At 40.9% G+C, this 22,791-nt stretch overlaps 2 protein-coding genes across 2 annotated transcripts in view; both read right to left on the bottom strand.

The window, feature by feature from the left end:
- Window positions 1–3,014: 3,014 nt before the first annotated feature.
- npc1 (Niemann-Pick disease, type C1) lies at window positions 3,015–17,246 on the bottom strand. Its single transcript, XM_085805743.1, has 25 exons — window positions 17,089–17,246; window positions 14,874–15,002; window positions 14,620–14,726; window positions 14,102–14,247; window positions 13,652–13,819; window positions 13,314–13,563; window positions 13,073–13,155; window positions 12,609–12,979; window positions 12,221–12,447; window positions 11,795–11,895; window positions 11,225–11,327; window positions 10,927–11,116; window positions 10,544–10,726; window positions 10,227–10,341; window positions 9,885–10,012; window positions 9,400–9,534; window positions 9,154–9,243; window positions 8,796–8,986; window positions 8,245–8,360; window positions 7,886–8,015; window positions 7,540–7,725; window positions 6,779–7,010; window positions 6,008–6,121; window positions 5,077–5,239; window positions 3,015–4,982 (listed from the first exon to the last, which is right to left on the bottom strand). The coding sequence occupies exons 1-25, from the start codon at window positions 17,164–17,166 to the stop codon at window positions 4,900–4,902; spliced, it is 3,819 nt and encodes a 1,272-aa protein (XP_085661869.1). The 5' UTR covers window positions 17,167–17,246; the 3' UTR covers window positions 3,015–4,899.
- Window positions 17,247–19,562: 2,316 nt separating this feature from the next.
- The window catches only part of egfra (epidermal growth factor receptor a (erythroblastic leukemia viral (v-erb-b) oncogene homolog, avian)), a 40,383-nt gene continuing 37,154 nt past the window's right edge, over window positions 19,563–22,791 (bottom strand). The window contains exons 27-28 of the mRNA XM_085805150.1: window positions 22,603–22,696; window positions 19,563–21,689 (exon numbers count right to left, since the gene is read on the bottom strand). Of these exons, the coding sequence (XP_085661276.1) occupies window positions 21,346–21,689; window positions 22,603–22,696 (438 nt within the window). The 3' untranslated portion in view covers window positions 19,563–21,345. The remainder of the gene's footprint in view (window positions 21,690–22,602; window positions 22,697–22,791) is intronic.

Genomic DNA, 22,791 nt, shown 5'->3' with positions numbered 1-22,791 from the left:
TTGTTCTTGTTCTGTCTTTAGTCATCTTCAGCAGCCGATCTTAAACTGGACAGGCCAAGACAAGCTTTCCACATTAATCCCTGCCACCTTAATGAAACACCCCTCTGGCTTCCCGGTCCTGTTTTCACACTGTCAGGCCTGATCAGTTCAGCCCATTGACTCAGGTGTGACTTCAAATGGGGCTGACTGGAAATGAACTGCACCTGTTGCTCTGATGCAATCTGAGAGGTCAGTTTCTCATCGAGTGGGAACTCTCCTGCCTGACACACATCCAACGTAAACAAGGCCAGCAGTCACGCCAGTCTCGTGCTGCCATCAAAACAAACAGGCCGTGCCCGAGTGTGGACACACGGCATACGTGGCTTAGTCCCCTCCATTGACGGCCTAATTCCCCCCTCGGCGCCTCATAAAGGGGTCTATTGACAGCCCTTCCTGAGCCCTGCTCACACATAAGTGACCCTCATTGTGAAAATATGTGTACCATCGTTTGGGGCAAGCTGCGGTCTATTGCCCATCCCTTTAAAATAACAACATTTGGCTGAAACGGCATTTTTACCCCTTTCCTGTCATGATACTGTGACTCAGGGCTTTTTCACCATTTACTGTAGTTTGTAAACACGGAGGTGTATACACTGAAGCTTGTGGCTGAAAATACCTTGTGGTGGTGGTGGTGGTGGTGACCCTAACATTAATCCTAACCTGATTTTATTTCTGTAACCTTGCAGGATCTTAAAGTTTGAATACTTTGTTTTTGTTATTTATACCAGTTACCAACAGGTTTTTCTGATGTGAACAAGTGCATCTACCCAAATCCACCAGCTTCTTTTTTTCAGTAACTACATAATGTTTTTGTTTTTTTTCCTCTATCCAACACTGGTCCGTGGTCAGGAGGGGGAAAGCACTGCGGGTGGACCTGAAAATCTGATCCTTGCTTCGTGTTTGACAAGGCTACCTAATCCCTTTTGTTCCACCCCAAGAGTCTATTTCAGAGACAACTGAACCCACTGTAACAGAAAACCAGTGACGCAAAGCGGGACATTAAATGCTTCTTACACTTATTTATTGATGGATCTTTAAAAAAACACACACACACACGGATCAACTTTTTAAGTAGGTGTGGTGGTGGAGGCCCCAATGTGAATCCAAGGACAAGTGTGGGAGGAAACACAGTACAGGGGGAGGTTACAGGACAGGAGGGGGTAGGACCACATCTGGACACAGGACGCTCTTTACTCTTTAGACAATTAGTTTTAGAAGCAGATGTGATGCACACATTTTACAAAAGTAATAGGAAGTACAGTATGTTCTCAGTTTTATAGATCATCTTGTTTCCTGTGCCTATATTTGTGTGCAAACTATGCGACTTCATCCCACACATAACCATTAAATTCAACAACATGAGTGTTGTAATTGGAGCTCCTGAGCTGTATTAGTTAACAGATTATTGGGAGATTATTTCCTAGATTAGTCCTGTTATCTAAGAGAAAAATAAATAAATAAAATTCCAGGGATTGATAATCCAGGCAGGGTCAGACAGCAGATATTTGGGGGGAGGGGGCCGGTGATTCACCACTCGGCCCATCAGAACAAATTATACTAAAAAAAAATCTTTCATAATAAAAACATCCTGAGTGACTTTGTCTGCAGGAGATTACACAGTGTGCTGTACCTCTCTCGCTGTTTTACATAAATAACATCTATTTTGAGTTCATCTGCTGTTAATAGAGCCGAAGGTCACAGGATGAAAGAATCAGAGGACAAACTGTCTTTTATATCTATCTATCTATCTATCTATCTATCTATCTATCTATCTATCTATCTATCTATCTATCTATCTATCTATCTATCTATCTATCTATCTATCTATAAAAGACAGTTTGTCCTCTATATACAGTATACACATTATACATATATATAATATGTATGTGTATATTTACAGTATATATAATAGTATATGATCATAGATAATTTTAAATATTAGGAATTAATCCCAAGCAAAGTATAAAGTAGCAGAAATACATTTCTGTTTCAAAAATCTCCAAAGATTTTCAGCCAAATATGTGGGAATTATTTGACTCCATTGAGACTGCAACTTATTCTCAGTTACTTTCTCTGCTTTTGTTTTCCTAAGATGTTGCTCACACCCTATGAAATGACAACACCCTTTGTGTACAGTGTGAGCCTGTCATAATAATAAAAGATGAGGGCAGGTCAGAGTCTAGTCGGAGGCGAGCCATGCACATCTTACATAATAGTGCTCTCTCTCTCTCTCATGCACAAACACACACACAACCTGTATATTCTCCCCCGCAGACAGCGCTGCAGACCTGCAGAGGAAATTAATATTTTAATCTCTCAGCCCCCCTTCATCCCCACCCCCTGGTGCTACAGGACAGAGGATAAATAAGTCATGAGCCAGAGTTTTGTGTGACAACAGCGCTGGACAGACAGTCACAACAACACAGGCCGGGGAGGAAGTGCATGGCTCTGGGTTTGGCAGTGACTTTCAAATGGGATGTGAGTGACTGATGGCCTGTAAAGTTTGAGAGTAAATATCCAAAAGCGTCTAATTCTGATGCCGAACAAACCCCCGCTCCATTATACTGTGTTGAGTCTGCATTTGAGACAGTGGCACCAGGCGCATATTTAATTCACTTGACGAGGTAAAAGCATTGCAAGGCTGCTCCTCTTTGAGACATTAAAAAAAAAAGAAAAAGAAAAATAGGTCACTCCCACTATTTTTTTCACAGAGAGCACAATGCAGACAGAGCTTCATGAATGGATGACGCCACACTGTGGTCAGTCTGGACAATCTCATCCGACATGTGTGCGATTTGTGCTACAGTAGCTGACACTGCAGTTGTATTCAGGAGCTAAAATACTCTACAGGCAGAAGCTGACAAGCAAGATGTGACTTACAGTAAGAGGAGATATGGCTTCTAATGTGTTTAACTTGTGCCTTATTTTAACCAAAGCACAATAACCTACAGGACATATGTTTGGGCACAGGAAATAAATTCATACATGTGAATATATTGTAAAATTGTTAAAAACTAAAAACCAGAGGTTGGTTTAATCTTCAGTGTCAGAGATTATTCTTCCAGGCCAATGTATAGCACTGTTTACAAGCACAGTTCTTCATTACTCACATGTTACAACTTTTTCAGTCAGTTGCTCATAATCATTATTCATACACAGGTTCTTCTCTTCAACACAGTTCCACCATACATGTCAAAAAAACAATACTGCATCATGGTGGGGAAAAAAAAGAAAACAAAATACAAACTAAAAACAAGGAATGGTACTGTCCCTTTAAGTTCCCGGGCACATGTTGACATCCTCTCTCCAGTCATGTCTCAGGCCTGTTCAAATTGAATTAGTGAGAGCACACCATCCTAATTAAGACTTAATGAATGATCATCTCCACTAGTCAGTATCTCAGACATACTGTGGGGCAAGATAAAAGTGAACAAGTCTTTTTTCTTTCCTTTTTTTTTTGATCCTTGAAAACCAAGTAATTCCTTTGAGAAACTTCCTTAAAAGGACAGCAATGCAAGGTATCATAATGTTAATGGTTAACAAAATTAAAAATAAAATGAAAAAAGCAAAAAACAATAATAACTTAACTGTGTTGGAATGACAAACTCAAGACTGTACCATTATTCCAGTGATTTTACACAGGTTTGAATATCATACTCTAGTCTGTTATTTACAGTTACAAGTAAAGCTTTGTGTTTTGTTCAGTAACCGCAAAGTGTCTCATTTACACTTCAATGTAAAACCATTATTAACTTTACAGTATCCTTAACATCTGGCATTAACCCTAACCCTTGAACTCAAGATGAACTCACAATCTAGTCTTTCAAACAATTGAGATACATGAACAAACTCTATAATGAAATGTGGCAATGGATTAACTCCAGAGGTACAGGTGTGGCAATAAAAGACATGGCAGGCTGCAGTGATCTGGCTCCATGTTCCATTAAACTGAGTCTGTAATGAAACGTCTGTAATGTCGTTAAGATCCACATCCATGTGGAAATTAGCCTCGGGGATTCCCTGCACTCAAAATATAGATGTGAACAAGGAAAGTGAAAGACGATGTTTCATTTCAAAACCAGTGTGGTCAAGTCAAACGTGTCCAAATATTTGTAATATGAGACAACTTCCAGTTCTTCTATGTGAACAGGAAATAATAACACATAAAACACATATTATTGCTGGGTGAAAATGCTACCATGAGCTGGCCTGTTATTATACAGTATGTAAACTGTGATCCACGTTAATGCCAGGTATTATGAGGGCCTTTGATTTCACTACTGTTGTCCGTTAGGTTCAGTGTGGGCCGTGTTCCAGCCATTAAATGGTTTATAATATCAAAATGTTCTACAAATGTTCCACATAAGTAAACGTTTGCAAAAAAATATTCCACATAGTTTGTTTTCTCTCAGTATATACTTAAAAAACATGAAAAACTGACCAGTTTTACCCTTTTGAATTTCCCCAAATCAAAATAGATATAGCATATGGACTCAGGATTTGTCTGTAAACTGATGTTGGGTGTTGGCGTCTCTCCTACTTCCACACTGTCAAAGTGTTGCTTGTCTGTTCCATTTTGTCGCACAGGCTTCATCTACCAAAGTCATGTTTGTCCTGTAGTGTGAAGAGGAATGGTGAGGGTTCAAAGTCTTCTTCAGAAATCGGTGTGTATGCAGCTGGGTGAAAAAAAAAAAAGGCCTCTGGCACTCCCGATCCCATGTTACTCCTGAGTTAAATCCGTGCATAGTAGTGGCAACGACAACCAGTGTGTCAGTAATCACAGAAACCGCTTGCGCTCATACCCACACAGTCCATCCCAGACAAACAGTTGGTTCATTGTTCATTGTCTCAAAGAGCCTGCTAGTAGTTGAGGAGGCGCTCCCTTTCTGTGCCGGCGACGCGCTTATTAGCAGCAAACACCTTCGCTTTGTTCACTGAAGGACCTGTGTGAAGAGGCAGAACATTTTTACATGAACTGTGCACTTATCTTACATCTTGGTGTTTTGTCTTTGACTTTAAATGAGTGACTTTACTGACCTATATAGCTGAGCAGCACAGGGAGGAAGATGAGGCCGTGTGTGGCCCCTAGAAGCACGATGGCCAAGTACATCCTGAAGTAAAAGACCTGGAAGATCTGTGACTTGGAAAGTGCCAGGATTATGATACCTCCGAACTTTGTTAACGTTATCCCGCTGAAGACCTGCAAAAAAGGAAACGGTGTCATTAAATGTTGCAACTGATTATATATGAAAGAAATTAAAATACAGTATTTAACCTTTTTGAAATTCAGTTTTCCTCAAAACAAAACATTACTTGATCCAACCATACATGCTTGTATACACAGAGATCAACATCATCAGCCTGCAAACAGGGTTCCTACAGCTTAAGCCAAGTTAAATTTAAGACTTTTTAAGACTTTTTTAAAGCCACTTGAAATGAAATTTAAGACCGACTTCATAATAAACACAAATGCAGAAAAAAGAAAAAAAAACACCACATCAATTACATAGGGTTAGGGACAATTTTACCCACTTTCCTATGTGATCCAAGGTAAAGTGACTGCTACATGAACATTGGATTGTGTCTCTTTCCAGCTGTCCTTTCAAAATAAATGCATAAAAAGTCTGGAAAAAAAAAAACACTGACTCGGGAGCTGGTGGCGGTGAGAAATTTAGCGTTGACGGCCGCCACTAACTTCTCTATGTCAGAATGTTACCAATTATTTTGAGATTTGAGACTAATTACAACCATAAAATACCACTTACCATGTGTTAACATTTTTAAGACTTTTGAAAAATTGATTTAAGACATTTTAATGCCAATTAAGGCCTTGTTTTTTGATTAATGAATTTAATGCCTTTTAAGACTTTTTAAGGATCCGTAAGAACCCTGTGCAAATATTCTCAATCCAAACACACCCTTATTTATTTATATTGCTCATGTGGAGAACAGGTGAAGCAATACTTACAGAACTGCCCATGTGAGCCAGAGCCTCTTCGGCCCTCTCCACCCTGTTGTTCTTCACACTGATGGAAAACGCTCTCACAATGTGACTGCAGAACTCCACCGAGATACCGATACTCTGCAACACAGGACAGGAAACAACTCAGCACCAGAAAGGCGGAAATGCAGGAACAAAAACCAGTGAACACTTATGTTTCTGCTATGTTTCCAGCTTCTTTCTGGTTATAACAACATTTTACTTTAATGTCAACATAAGCGCTGACATGTGTGGACTTGGTGACATTGCTAGATCAAAGTTCCTAAGGGGTAAGTGAGGCGAGGGATCAGACAGCCAGACACAATGTAAACACATTCCAGGTTTAAAACGCTGTCATTCAAAGACCTAAAAAGCCACAAAACTGCAAAGAATTTGCATCAAGAATGATTATCATTATTCTGTTCTTTTCTTATTCTATGTTCAAATAAAACTTTCATTCATTCATTCAATTTCACCATTAGTTAAAACATGTCTCAATTTTGGACAGCTCATGTTGTTGATGATGTTGCCATGTTATAAAATGTTGTCATATTTGACATAAATGTTGACTAAATCTACAAAAAAAGTGGATGGATGTTGTGAATAGACATCATTTTTCTTTCAACTTAAAAACTCATCCGAACTGATATGTTTTCCTTATTTTCCCTGCTTTACTTTAAACTTACATGTCATTTGCTAGTGTGTAAAACTTTTATGTGATAAAAGTTGTGTGTGTGTTTCATGTTGCCTCGCCCTCACCATGACCAGATTCACTAGGGAGACTGCGTTGAGGCTGATGCTCCACAGCCACATGACGCCAAACATGTTGACCAGGATCATGGCGATGGTGAGGCTGACCAGCATGGCTGACCACATCTCGAAGCCCAGCAACACAGTAGACACCACAAAGATGGCCGCCAGCGACACGCTCAGGTTCAGAGCTGTGTCGTACGCAATGGTGAGGTACTGCTCGTAAAACACGTAGAAGATGCTGTGAAGGGAGGAAAATGTGTCTTAGTGAGCAGAGCAAGAAACCTGTCCAGTTGCTTAAAAACTAATAAGACATGATGTGACTGTACTGTGTAAAATTAAAAACTTTCTTTTCTTATTTGTAGATATTTACAATGACAGACTCTATAGTTTCAGTGGAAACCTTTGATTCAGCTTATTCTATCATTGTATAAACGCAGCAAATCTAATTTCATATCCACAAACATGATCATTCATGGATCACTGGGTTCAACCTCGGTGGTGTGACTTCTCTGTGATATTATAGGATACACTGGGTGGATAATGCAATACTTAAGGTCAAACATCAGCTCCATTGCCATTTATAATGTTTTCTTTCCTGTGTGCTTATCTATGACCTAATCCTCTCCTTGAACCCTGAGTTGAAAACAAGCAGAAATTGTGATACCAGCACTTCACCTTTAAACCCCCCCAGGGGAGTAGATGGAACTAAAAACAACTAAATATTGTATCTAATTACACAGCGTACTAAGCGAAGCGACAGGACTTACCTGTAAGCAAACACTTTGTGGCCCATGGACTCACTGATATTGCTGGCCAGAATTCGGGCCATTTTCAGAGCGTCTATGTAGTCTGGGGATTCCTTCAGGATGGTGTGGTAAGTCATGAAGTAAGTGGCCCCCACCCCTGCATTGTCCGGATACAGGTCAACTGCTGTGGCGTAGGCTGCGTGGCCGCTGTAAGAGCATTAACACGTTGTGAGTGAGAGTGAAGGAAGGAAAATTTTACAAACCAAAACAAAAGTGGGTTAACACTGGAGAAGCAGAAGCTAAAGTGAAAACATTCAATGGCTTGTCATGTGCTTTCAATAACATTTCGTCAGAGGTATAAAATTACCCTTTTCCACACTTGATGTTGGGATTGTCTGACAGGAACATGGGGAGGAACTGCATGAAGTCCTCTCCTTCAGGTCTCTGCTTTCCAGCAGGAGTCATGGGCCGACAGTGCACACACGATGTGTTTACCACTATAAAAGCAACATCAGGGGTAAATTCCTCCATTAAACCAACAAGTATTTGATAAATGTGCAAATTTTAGTCTGACACAAAAGCACTGAATTGAAAACAAAATCTGAATAAAATATGTTTCACTACATTTTGCGTGTGAGGGATTGGTAAAAAAAAAAATGTTGAACTTGTGACACCAGGCTTGTGAGACGAGGGTTCAAAGCGTGTTGACATTGGATTAAAATTTACCCGAGGCATTGCAGAAGGACCCAGTGGTGTTGTAGTATCGACAGCAGGTGGACTGAGGCTTCACCCAGTCAAAGTAGTCATCCAGCCAGGAGGACGGCGTGAAGGCAATAGTTGTGCTGAAAGGGAAAAAATGAAGGAATTAATGTCACAGACTGCCATGCAGCGCTGCAATGCATTGTTATATGTTTTCTTATTTCTTACTGCTATAACTGCTGCTAGTACTCTGTCCTCTCTTATATTTATGCAGGTTGTTATCTGTTTTCTTATTGTTGTAACTGCTGCTAATATTCATTTTTTTTAATTATATTTACGCAGGTAGCTTCCTATTGTTATCTGTTTTTCATGGTATGTCTGTCCGTCTTTAAACGACTACGGATGGAAATTAGCTTTGAGCTAAATCCGGCATATTTACATGACGTCATGTGTGCGTCACCAATTGTTCATTAATGTGCATTGTCCTCATCAAATAAACAATAAATGAAAAAATGAAATGAAACAAATCTTTTGTTAGATTACACAAATTAAAGTAATGTTTTATAGCTGAGCCTTACTAGTTACTGATGAGTGAGGCTGCGTAGACCTGCTGGACCAGGGAGTCGTTGTTGCAGCCCACTCCTCCACATACAGCATTCTGGCCCTCCGGGCTACTGTAGTTGAGTCCGTCCTCTACCACGAAGTACACTGGAGCTCCTGTGTGGAGAAACTCGCTCAGGTTCTTAAAGTAGTCCAGCACGTAGGAGTCCTGCATGGAGAGACAAACAGTCAGGGGCAGTCAGGTAATCAGAAATATAAACTACATCACAGGTGAAGTGCTACTACAAATACTTTGATATAACCATTCTGCTTTTCAACATCTGGCGAAACCAAATCCATGAACACACATTTACAATATAAAATATAAACACTTACATCAGGCATTGATAGTTTCTGGTCCAGTCCAATCTCTACTTTGTTCACTACAGCAATACTGAAGGAGAGTATTCCAACAAACACTGCCACCTGAAGAGGGAAAAATGAAAAACACGATCATCATATACCGACCAAAATCAATATTCTACACATTGGGAGTTATGACTCCAACTCCCAAATAATACATAGCAGGAGGACTCACTCTCGAGATAAGGAAGATGTGGGTGAGTGTGACCGAGGACTTACTATGATTGGTCGCACCCACTCTTTGAGGATAAATGGGGCATAGACTTTCTTGAAAAAGCGAAAGAGGAAGCCCTCCGTCTGGGTTTCCTGACCTTCTGGCAGTTTTACACAGCAGATGATGTCGAGTCGATTCCCCTTTTTAACAGAACAGACAACACAGCGTTTGATAAGTGAAATTCAGTCTGTGACAGAATTCAAGATTGAATCATTTAAAACAAAGAACAAAGAAGAAGAGGAGGAAGAATGTCTCCAGCCGTGCACCACTGAGGCCAAAGAGCAGAAGATAAACAATAAATCCGCAAATAGAACTAATCAGTTGAATTATCATGAGCGCCGACTGTGTGGATGAAAAGTCAGTGACGTATCTGAGTGGAACAATAAATTGTGACTGTGACATCAGTAAGGAAAGCCTTTTCACATTAATCTCTCAGCTCTCAGACAACATCATCATCATGAATGTTACCACAGTTTCCCCTCAGACTCACCTCCTGTCTTTTGGCGTCCAAGCCGAGCAAGCTGACAAAGCAACTGATCTGCAACAGGAAATCAATAAAGACCGCCAAGCCAGCAAACATAGAGAAAGTCCGGACTGCAGGCATGTTGGACAAGGCTCCTGCACACAGAAAACGTCAACAGTTTTTATCACCGAGTGACTAACCTGAAAACATTTCTTGCATTTCTTGAGGCAACTGTCTCAACCCTGTCCACTAAAACCGTCTTAGATGAGGTAGAACCACCACCACCATTAAAAATACACATTTTAAATGTTCATCTACATCGTCTGTGTACATATAATGGAGTGCATTTAATGGAAAACTCATTTTTACCCAGGAAGAAAGCCACCGTCTCGGAGAACGAGGAGAGGAACATGCTGGGAGCAACATCTCCAAGAATACGTCCAATCTGCTGGTGAAGTTCCTCCTGTGGCATCCGCTCATCCCTCTGTTCAGAAACACAAACAGAAATCACTTTCAGTGAGTTAAAAAAAAAAGGTATCTCTGTTGAAATGTAATACATTTGTTCTGTTCGAGAGTCTGGCGTAAGAAGGAAAAGTAACAAGAGTAATGGTTAAGTGAATAAATTAATAATACAGATAGTGAAGATGCACATAAGCATTAATTTATATTAATTTGTAATAGCTTACCTGGTATGTCTGCACTATAATAAAGATGTTGTCCACTCCAACAGCCAGCACCAGGAAGGGAATGACCTCAATTATAATGAGCGTGAGAGGGACACCAGCGTAGCTGAAGATCCCCAGTGAGGAGGACACAGAGCTGAGTACAATCAGGATACCCGCTATACCCAGAGAAATCTTAGAGTCCACCTGTGTGAGTCAAAAGACAGAGGATGAGTCACGCTCCTCCCTTAGCTGCTCCCTTTTACACATGAGCACAGGAAGTCGTCGAGCGAGTTGTACTCGTTCTGTTGAACTGAAGCTCTTGCATCACAGGCAGGAATGAAGAGTTTGTCATGGCATGAGCGAGGCAAATGATTACGACAGGGAATTGGCGCTTCGTCTCTTACCATCAATCTCTTGAAGCTGTGGATGTGACCCAGGGCCAGAGAGATGTAGATGAACATAATGGCATAGCTGATTACTATGGTGCTGATATCGCTGTTGCTCTCCCTGTCAATTTCATCCTCAATGCTCCTCTCTGCACTGAACGCTATGGTCAGGTTGGGATTTTTGAAGTTCTTCATGAACTGGATGAATCTGAAATGCACACAAATAGAAAACACATGAAGAACACACAAGGAAAATTGTGCTTTTTCTTTGCTGAAGCTATCTAAATGTAATGTTAGAAGCAGATCCATGTCTCACTCTTTCTCCCATGCCAGAGCTTTTCCTAGCCGGACTGAGTCGTTCAGGTAGTTGTTGAGTGGAAAGGTGATCACCAGAGCAGTGGCGTTGTTGTAGTTGGTTTCTGTAGTTTGAAACAAAGGATATGTTAATTGTAAAAGCGACAGCGTCACACATACAATCCTCAGGTCATCAAGCCTGTTGATAAAGACGATTCAACCAGCTGAGCACTCACTTTGGCAGCGACGGGACAATATCAACCAGACAATAAATTAATACATTCCCTGTGATCTGTATTGGTTATTGCTATCAGTTCAATCGATCAATCAATGCTCCAGCTGCATAAACCATGTAGGGCTAATTGGTAACCTTAATGCTTCTACCTGTGTCTACATTGCACAATGTCAGGTGATGCTGACAGAGCTTTAAATTGACCACCACCACCACCACATACATTAAGTTCAGAAGACCATAGATTTTTTGTCATGCAACAAAAGAATCTAAAGATAATCTCTTGGATACTAAAGTGCTGTGCAGGAAGAACTGCCACTATTTTCAGTAACTTTATCAACAAGTGTTACTCCAGCTCACCATCGTATCCCCCGAGGGCCAGCCACGGGAAGACTGGGCCCCCGTACGTGCCCAAACAAGGATCATGGAGGAGAGTGGTGTCGTTGAGGGATGCTGGTGCACTGCGGGAGAAAAGATAAGAGTAAAGCTGTTATTATAAAAAAGACAAAAGACGCATCTCATGACAACAAATGAGGAAGTTCATTGGGGCTATTCTGAGGCGACACTTTCAATCACAACAGTTCTTGCCCGCATGCAGAGAAGACAGATCTTGTGAGCTGCAGGTGTTGATTTTGATACGGATGTTGAGCCTTTTACTTTAGCCCAGAGATAACAGATACAGATAACAGGCAAAGGCTCAACTTAAAACAATAAGTACCAGCTTAGTGGTCACTATTTGAAAAAGGAAAAGAAACCGGTTGGAGAAAAAAAAAAAAAAAAAATCACCTGACACAGTAGAGGAAGTGGCTGTGAAAGTCAGCATAGACAAAGAAGTCGTCTCCTATGCTGTGGTCCAACACAGCGTGGCTGTTCTGGAAGTAGTTGAGGATACTCAAAATGGTGCAGTTGTTATTGTACGGGGCCAGCGGAGCCAAGCAGATGTCCTCCAGGGTGACATTTTGACCTTCGTATGTGGCCACGATGGCTTCGATGTCAAGTTGCAAGTCCAGCACCTGGTTGTTTATAATTAGAAATAAATGAAAGCAGACAAAGAGAAGAGAAACAATGACCTCAGGTTTCAGAATGAAGTTGCTCTTCACAATTTAGTAACAGAAGCGACTTTATACACTCAGTGGTTTTAATGACAGCGAACTGACCTCTACCACTAACCCACCTGGTGCAGGATGTCTATACCCAATATGGGTGTAAATGGGACGTCTGTTCCACCAAAGTACGGTTCGTAGGTGTAATTTTTGACGAGTGGAGTGGTTATAATGAGTTGGGCGGTTCTGAAGAAAGGTCCAAAGTGGCTGTCAAAGTAGTCCTTCTCTTGGCGGGCCTGGCTGCTGGGAGATGACCACAGCTCAACGGGGTCAGTGGTGATGTGCATGTAGACCAGCCCCCCGGACGAGGCCACCACAAGGACCAGGCTGCCCACTATGACCACAGAGGGATGCCTCACGCAGAAGGAACCCCAGGAGCTGAAGAGGATCCGCAGTGCGTTCTCGAAGCGTTCGCCAAGAGTTTCACAGCAGGATGCGTTTACTGTGAAGAAATGAAGACTGGGAGTAAGAATTACTTTAATTACACCTTAAAAAGCAGGTGAATTACATCTATGGCAAACGGATTACAGATTACCTTGGTCAGGATTATCACTGTTGAGAGACAGCGGGTTATTGCTGTCCAGTATGGGGCCATACTCAGACATGATTGTCCTCTTCCTGTAAACGCACATAACCGCACAAACCAGTTAGATATTAACTTCAAACACGAGCAACAGAACCAAGATATTTTTGTGACAATATCGCATGGCTGCAGATTCACTGTATCATATCGGTCCTAATCCAAAAGAAAACACGGCAATCAAAAAACCCATCACCTGTAGCACCACGCTCCCAGCACAACTCCAAAGAAGATAAGCAGGAAGGCCATGTAGGAGATCCACATGATCACCGTCATGGCGTCTAGACCAAAGATTGTCCAGGGCGGGGGGAGAGGGGGGGGTACGGGTTTAGGCCCACAGGCATTTGTGCAGTCCTGACAGGAGCATGGACCCGAACCATCCTCTAAGCCCTCAGTGCACGCATACGTCTTGTTGTTCATGGGAGTGTAACCAGAAACCGGGACATCTAGAGTAAAGAAAGACAACATGATGGATTAAATAATGACTAAAAATGACTAAATATTATGTCAATGAATTACAACAAAATCATTTACCTGAAAATATTGGGTCAATAGGGAAAGGAGTCTGTCCATTTTCAATGTTGAACATGTACTGGATCCAGTTAGTGGCATTGCAGTCCTTTGCATCCTTGCCACACAGCAGTGATAAGGCCTTCACGTTGCTCGACGGTGCCTGGACGTCCTTGCACGCATTGTACATGGCTGAAAAAGTGCATTTGAATTATTTTGGGAAAAAAAAGTTAAATTGCCCCTTCCTCTTTTTTGTTTGACTACAGCAGTTATGACTGTGAGTTACCCACAGAATTACACAACTTGGAGCATGACTTCATGTTTAAGTAGGGTCAATAAGGTTTGGCATGCAAGCCAAATGTGGTCAAAATGAGCATGTTTTCTCTCTAGACTTAACCAGGAAGCCACGAAAATGAAGGTGCAGCCGCTTCTTGTGTCTTAGCCCATGTGTGATGTGATGTGATGTGAACTCACCATTAGTAAACGTTTTTCCAATGTAGTACTGCACTTCCACTACACTGGACACATTGACATTGGTGACGTTCATGAACTGACTCTGGTGGGGGCTGCATGTCAGCTCACAGAAGAGGTTCATCAGATTGAAGAAACAGGCCGGACATCTGCACACAGAAGTAGCGAGTGTCAGAGTTGTTGCATAACTTACAGATAATAAAAAAAAGGTAAAGTTTATATGTGGAAAACAGCTGTAAACCAGGTAGTAATAAATGTGGTGAAATAAAAAAATAAAAACCTACAAAGATAAGAAAAGATGTAAACCTCTGCAAAACAAAGCAGTCTGGCTAGTCAGTCTATCTGTAATCCAGTATTCGGATCATGCACCCTGACCCCTAACCCCAGTGGAGCCGCATGAGTACACAGTGACAGTCTCGAAGGGGTAGACGGCCTACTCAGTGTCAGATGGGAGATAATAATAACGTCCTTCAGAGTTTGTCATGTGCTTCATTAGCTAATGTTATAACCGCAGTGCATACCTAGACAGGAACTGAAGGGGCAGCTGGAGACTCCCTTTGAGTGTGTGCAACTGGTCAACATCACAGCAGAGGCTTCGGTTTCCATAGTCATAACCAGGACAAAGTTCCTTTATGTAAAAAAAACAACAAAAAAAACACACAATGACATCCCCTTTAATACACTTTTATAATAATATTTTGACCAATGGAAAGCAGAAGTATGTAATAAAACACTGGTTACAGCGTCAAACGTCAAAAAGCACTGAGAAACATACCGTGAGAAGCTCTTGACCCTCAGAGGGGAGAGGTTTGGGAGGACCAGTGTAGTTGCAGTTGTACTTTTTTCCGGGCACCTTTATCGACTCCCCACACTCGCCATACCACACGCAGTGCTGGGCCTCAACCTGATAGTGGGGCAAGAAAACAAAATGATCGGTTCATGTGGTGTGTTCACAGAGAAAAACCATTTGGCATCTCTGCTGCTCTGCAATTTAGTATGTTCATGTTGACGAATCTGGTGAATCTTGTGTAGATGTTACTTAGTGATAATACTGGCAAATGTCTCACTAACAAATCAAGGAGTCATAGCCCAAGTTCCTCTAAAGGCGTCAGTGGACAACATGACGTATTTCAGGCGTATCTCAAAAGAACTCGACCAATCTGTTTTGGGGTTACAGCCTTATCTTGAGGTTTAATATTTGTCAAGTTGTTTCCTTTCCGGTGTTTCTAGTATCTCGTGCTTTGTATATCTGAAAATAAAATTTCAGTTCTGCAAAAATGCTTCCTTTGAAAGAAGCAAACCTTAGAGGGGCAGACAGAGAATCAGTTTACTCACATCGTGCAACATTCATCATCATCATCATCAGTGTCAAAAAAGAAGTGAAAAAAAAAGCAGAACTGTTGTAAAATTTCTATGGAAACATAACACAAATGCCAAATGTTTATATGTCTCAACAATTTCAACACATTAATTCTGAACCTGATATTCTACATGAAGTGTGTGATAACAATCGGTCACGAAATGTATGCAAAAAGAGATTTAAATACTATTTATAGCTCGTGCAGTCAAGGTTTTCCACGATTTGCCTATTCAGCATCAAAGCTCTCACATGTTCGTTGTTGGGAGGGGAAGTTAATTCACTTACTTTACAAACTGTTTTATGAGTAAGTCTGGCTACTGGTATCACACTCTGTCCTACTTGTGTCTTGTGTGGCTGAGTGTGAAGACAGCACTTAAATGTCATTATTTCCAAAGCTCGAGTTCTACTGTGCAGCCACAAACTAGGCCAGTGCTCTAAATGTACCAATTATTTGTCCAAAGTCAACTTACAAAGACTCAGAACTAGGGGTGCAATCTGTGTTTATTTAGGGTAAAAAACCAGAACACTGCAAGGATTGTTTGAGGTGTACAAATATAAAAACAGAAACCTCGAGCTACTCTCTGAGGACGGAGACATGAGGACACAGCTTCTGCAAAAAAAAAAAAAGACTTTCTGCTTATCCACTACAGTTTCTAAATGATCAACATTTTTTTTTCTCATCTCACATTCTTGCTGTTTTTTTTTTCTTTGCTGGTATCTTATCTTTGCGCAGTAATGATTAATCGGACTCAGATGTGATGGTTTTAACATAGTTTAGATGAGTTTCATGCATTGCAGGGGACTGACTGGCCCAGTTACCTCATGAATATGGATGAAAACAATGCAGTGAAACGAGTTTAAAGGCCATAGAGATCTGATTAAATCAAATGAATCATTTTTTATGATGATCAATACCATAAATTGTACACTTCAGTGCTGTCTTTTCCATAACATTGCACTCCAACATTTGTTGCCATTTAGTAGAGTGGACTGAACAAAGCATTGACAGTAAAGACTCAGCTGTAATCTAGCTACCTACAGTATCTCCAAGCCTTTACTATTGTCTGCCTGATAAATAACTTGCTAAAGCCGCAGACTAGATGTTCTTCTGCATCGCAGTTTTTGGAGCCAGTTTAAAGTAGGTCAAAACTTGTGGCTTTTAGATAACACACAGCAAGGAACACATTTAGCTTAGCTTCCCATTTAACATCTAGTACAGTAGAAATAGCAGGGCTGTCTTGTCGTGACATGTTAGACATTAGACACACCGGCTGAAGTCTGAGACAGAAACCGACGCCAGCTCCGTCTCAGTCTCTGTGAAACCCCAAAGCTAAAATATCTGGTGTTGTCTCTTTTTCGGTGCTTAGTTAACGAGGTTGGCCCGGTTTTTCCAAAACAGCACCACTGTTTTTCTATCATGTCTGAACCTCTACTTAAGCCTATTACTGACTAACGCCGTGTTTAGCTTGGTTATGTAGAGTGAGAGCCCCTGAATTAGCCTCAACTACGTTAGTTTCGCTGTTAGCCGCCGCCGCCGCCGCCTCGGATAAACAACATCTCAGTCATAAACCGAGCTGAGTCACGTTTTAGTCACGGGAGCAGCACGGACGTTGTTTAAGTTGCAACTTACCCGTCGAAAAGACGCTTCTGACAGGACTACGATGAAGAAAAGTGTGCATAAAACGGGTATCCTCGGTAAGAGTCCCATCCCTCTCACTGAAAAGACCGAGTCGGAGTGACAGTCCAGGTAAAGTTTCGCATATCTTGTTGATGGTTTTCTTCTTCCTCTTCTTCCTCGGATTAATTTGTTCGGGGGCGGAAACAAAGTGTCGCCTCAGTGCTGCCGCCACACGTCGCAGGCCACACACTACACCCACAACCCTTTGACCAAAGACGGTTTATAGAAGAGTAAATTTGCTTTTACTGGAACTCATTAGGTGGAGCCATGGATCTATTATAAGACCAGCAATACTATAATAATATAATGATACATACATAATACATAATACACCCATGGGTGGAACTGCATGATGCAAATCACTGTGAATCACAGGCCCTAAAAAAAGAAAAAGAATCAACGCCAGCTTCAGGGTTAACATTAGAGTGTCTCTAGTTTATTTTATTTTAATATATTTGTAAAAATAAAAGATGTATCAGAGTTTGTCAGGGATAGAAGACTTGAAACACAATTTTTTTGTTTTTCCATTAACTTGGAAAGGTAAAAAACATGTAGGCCTACTCAGATCAAAGCCTTTTGAGATGACTGTTACTGTGTATTTTAGGAAGGTTATACTGTACAAGTAATTTAAATATAGCTATCCTTGTGGTTATTTTGGGTTTAGCCAATATGGCAATGCAATATGTTTGTGTTGCTTTATGTTGTAAAATTATAAGGTAGCCCTTCCCTTACACTAACCCTCTAATAACATTATACAACCTACATCAACAATTAAATCAGAAAGGTAAAATACCCTAGCTTTAAAAAACAAACACACACACACACACACACACACACACACACACACACACACACACACACACACACACACACACACACACACACACACACACACACACACACACACACACACCCACCCACACACACACACACACACACACACACACACTTCAGACTTGCCTAGATCATCATTTTGTATGAGGATGGTAGTCAACATAGTGTTTAAGATTGCGACTATGACTATGTCATACCCACAAACCTCACCCACCTAACTGAAATAACAGGAGAAGACCTGACCCATTTACAGAAGATGACTAATGCACCATTTTATGCTGAAATTAGAACAAACTTTAGTTTATAAGTTATTTTTGTCTGTTCTCTGACTGGTTTGAAGTCAACAGGGCTGTGCTGCGAAGTGTGATTATATGGATTTCAGTTAATCAAATATTAAAACATATTATCAAACTTGTTTTGCCATTGCAAACTCATAACTTATATTGTCTGTGATCTTGAGAAAATGTACTGTTTAGGTTCAACATCCTTTTATCATCCATTGTAGGTAGCCTACTATATTCATCACAATGAAATGAAACAGCACACTGACATGGTCTTCTCTGCTAACAGGAGGGCTATTAATGATTGACGATTCTCATGTTTTCACTTGAAGACATCCTCCCGGCCAGTGCTATTGTTAATATACTGTATACTGTATAAGGTTAGAAGAAACTCTCAATCTAGACTGACCAAAGCACATCCAAAGCAAAGTAGATTGTTAGTTGAGTGATTAAGTGCCAATTCTTCGTAATAAGACTTAGAAGAACAAATAGTAGGCTATATTTTGTTTGGTTGATTTAGTTGCTTTCACTGCTTTTAGAGATACATAAAATCCCAAATCCATGTTTAAATATTTGATCATGTTATACATTTCAAACTTACGGCCTAAGTAGACTGTTTATCTAGTAAATATAACTCAAATCACGTCTGCCCGTCCTGGGTGAGGGATCCCTCCTCTGTTGCTCACCCTGAGGTTTCTCCGATGGAGTTTTCTATGGAGTTTATCCTCAGTCGATGTGAGGGTCTAAGGGCAGAGGATGTTGTTGTGATGCCATGTGAAGCCCTTTGAGACAAACTGTTTGTAAAAACGGGCTGTACAAATAAAATGGCCTTGCCTTGCCCAAATCTTTACTAAAGCCCAAAACCGTGACCCTAACATGTAACATAAATAATATGATTTTCTGGAACCTATACTTAATTTAAATAACCTTGAATTTGCAGCTAATCTGAACTGGAGTGTTAGGTTATACTAAAAACCAATACATACTTGTAAGTACCAAAGTACCATTGTTCTATTCTATGTAAATGTCATATATTGTAATGTAAAAAAGTTGTGCTTTGATGCCCGATCAAGCACCTTTCATGTGCCTGCCCTTGGCTGTTTCACATCTCACAATCTGATGCTCACACTTCCACTCACTGAAGCAGCAGAGACGATACAGTATGCATCACTCATTCAGCTGATTATCTGCTTCATCATCAAATTGTTCCTTGAAGTGCTGCAGGCGTCAAGATAGAAAACAGAGTGTGTTAATGACTTCCCATCTTCTCCTTCATTTGTTGTAGCTGTTGAAAAACACTAACAAAATGTATTTCCATAGAAAAAAGATTTATTCATGTTCACTTCTGAATGAAATAATCACAATTCAGGAATATGTGTATATTCATGTATGATGTGACAAAACTGTGTATTGATAATAGTATAAATTATAGGTGACTGTTTGAGGGTATATTACAGCTAAATCATTGTTTTCTGTACATGTACCTGTGTAAAATCTGCAAAAGTAGGCTGACAGGTTGCTACAATAGAATATTCCTTCAAAACTAGGAATAATATTTGCAAAATTAATGCTCTTGCAGTACTACAAGACTTTAAAGCTAGACGCACATTCATAGATATGGTGTCAACACCCTGTGTCACACAACAGTCTACACTTCTGAAAAAATAAAACAAAAGACAAGGTAAAGTCTCCTGGTAATAATATAGACACATTAGACCACAAACATTAGAAACGTTCTCAGACACTCTTTAGTCTCTAAAACACATCATGTTTACAAGGAAATACTACTTTTATGACCTAAGACAGTTAAACCAGCATTTCGAAAGTGAAAACACATTAAAAAAAAAAACTCTATGGGAATTATTTCTGTGCCGTGTGCAGTAAAAACCTGATAAGCAATCAGGACTGTAAAAAATATATTATTAGTGGGAAGTAATCGGTTACCGGGCAGGAAAAGAGCTTCCTGTGTGAGTAATAAGCCATAGTGCAGGTTTTTCTCTCTTGCCAACTACGTGGGTCTACACAAATATGTTCAATTCAAAGAGTGCTACATGTTTCCAGCTACAAAAAGCAGCAGTGTGAATATGACCACACATCACATTGTTCCATTGTTCACCATGTTTACCGTCACATTCTCCACATAGCTGCTTTGGTATCACACATACGGGGCTCTGCTCCCGTTTGAATTTAGAAGAGATAGCGACACGTTTGTAACACACAAAGAACTGTCTTAGAGCATAAAGGTAACGCACATGATACCATTCACTAGTATTCCCCTTTAAACTGCACTTTGCAACATCTAGTTTCCTCATTGAGTCCTTCTTCAGGAAGCATGTCATCAGGCCTCCGAGGACCCCGACAGTCAAGGCTGTTAATCATCTTCATGACTTCATCAGAGATAAAAGATTCTGTGGCGTCACATCAGTGCACCACTGTGTGATGTCAACCCCTTCAATTCAATCAATTCAATCAAAAAACACTTTTTGTTTTTTGCTGAACGTGTCTCTTAGCTTCTGATTCTACAACACATGTACCTTAAGCTGTGTGTTTTGGGTTGAGCTGCCAGTTTCTGTTCTTTTGCAACAGAGCTTCCGCCTCCCGCAAAAATGGAGGCGCTTTACATGCTTTGAATGGCAGTCCTCAACTGACACATCTGGATCATGTACAGCATTTTGTGCAGAACATTTACAGAGATTTTCACCTCTGGGATTTTTTTCTGAAGATATTTTCACTCTCTCGCAGGGGGGGGTGACAACATAAGGACAGCGCGTAACTGCGTCCAGAAACTCTCAGGTCAACTGAGTCATGTGTGAATCAGCTTTCGTCTGGCTGTCATCAAGAAAAAGTCATTTGTTGTTTGGTTGTTATGATACAACTCTTTGGAATGACACAGGTTTTATGTGACAAGTATGACAGCATGCAAACAACACGGAAAGCTGCACAAGTGTCACCTGACCTCATAAGACAGGGTATAACATATATGATAATTAACGGTACCACTTAGGTATACTCTTCCAGCCAAGACACTAATGCTCTTTCTTAATGGAACAGGAAACTGTCTCTTATTTAGTTCTTGTCTGTTTCCATTAAGTCCTCAGTCCGGGCCCAGGTACTCTGCGTTCTCTGCTGCCGGGATGTGTCCGTTGGTATGTGTCTTGAAGGTGGGAGTGAAGTCCTGTTGGTAATCGGGGTTGTCTATGCTGTTCTGGGGCTGGTATTTCTGAATGCTGTGGACTGTGCCGTTGGAGGTGAGCGGGAGGATGGCGGGGGACGGGACATCGTTGAGGTACTCGGGCCCGTTGGTCCCGTTGTTAAAGCAGTTCAGGTACTCCATCTCGGTGTTGTCTGAAGAGATGGTGGGGAGGAGGGTGCGGGGAGGACCAGGGTGCTGGTAGATGGGATTCATCACATCTGAGACTCCGTTCTGGTTCATGTAGTCTGTAAGAAAGCCAATTATGTTAGTAACAAGTTCCCATCAAGTAAATCAGGGGTGATATGTAAAATTAAAATCCTTAATGGCCCCAATTGGTGTCATGAGTGCAGCCTACTATTGGTGGATGTTCTTGCATTTATTAGATAGGAGAGAGATAACAGGATATGAAGGAGGACAGGGGAGATGGGGAACAACATGCAATAGGCAATATAGGTTAGGGTTAGTGCTTTTAACCCTTTATTTGCTTTATGTTCTTACATGCATGTTGCAGTCAGATTTGTAGGATTTGAGAGTTTGCTGACTGAAAACCTTCAAGGGCTAGATTCTTAAAAAAAATATCTACCTATGATTCTATCAAGAACAAACCCTACAGTAATAACCACTGTTGCCCACATTTGAAGCTCAACTTTGAAAGGCACCGACAGATCACTTTGGACAACAGAGAGTCATCCACTCTCACTGACAATACAGATACACTCATATTTCACATTTTATTTCAAATATAAAGGGGCAGTGTGAATTTAGTATATTCTTGAAACACAAAAGTTTCTGTTAAGGAGCTGAATTTAAAATCTGTGTTGTATTTTGTTGCATGTTACGACCAATGAACAATGCACTTGTGCTCACAAGCACAGCCCTGATGGTGTCTGAACTCATTTTCCATTCCCTCCTAGAGCCACCAGCTGTAAAGATCCATGAACTAGCGGTGCTCTGAAAACATCTGCACCAAAGTTTGCCACCAAATGTCCTGCAGCTGGGGAAATTAGTACACTACAGCAATATGCTCCTTGTCCACTAGATGTCCCCCTTTCTTACTGAATCAAACTGAGGGACCAGGGGAGAGATGCAATGAAATTTAATTGAATGACATCAAAAAGAAGGGCCAATGTGGGCTTTTGAAGTTGGTTTGGTGCTTGCCTGGAACTGGCTGAAAGGCATCGTCTGAAAATTTGTCTGTGGGGTCAGGAATGTACCGGGTAACCAAGCTGCCGTCTCTGTTCAGGAACCCATTCTGTAACAAAGGACAGATGTTTTAAGGGCTGTGGCACTCTGAGAGCATTAACATTAACAATTGAAAACAAAGATGAAGGTAATTTTCATTGAGTG

This window comes from Trachurus japonicus, chromosome 17 (genome assembly GCF_045865225.1).
Source record: "Trachurus japonicus isolate A0001 chromosome 17, Traja_1.0".
NCBI lineage: Eukaryota > Metazoa > Chordata > Actinopteri > Carangiformes > Carangidae > Trachurus > Trachurus japonicus.
This window is presented reverse-complemented; position numbering and strand designations above follow the sequence as displayed.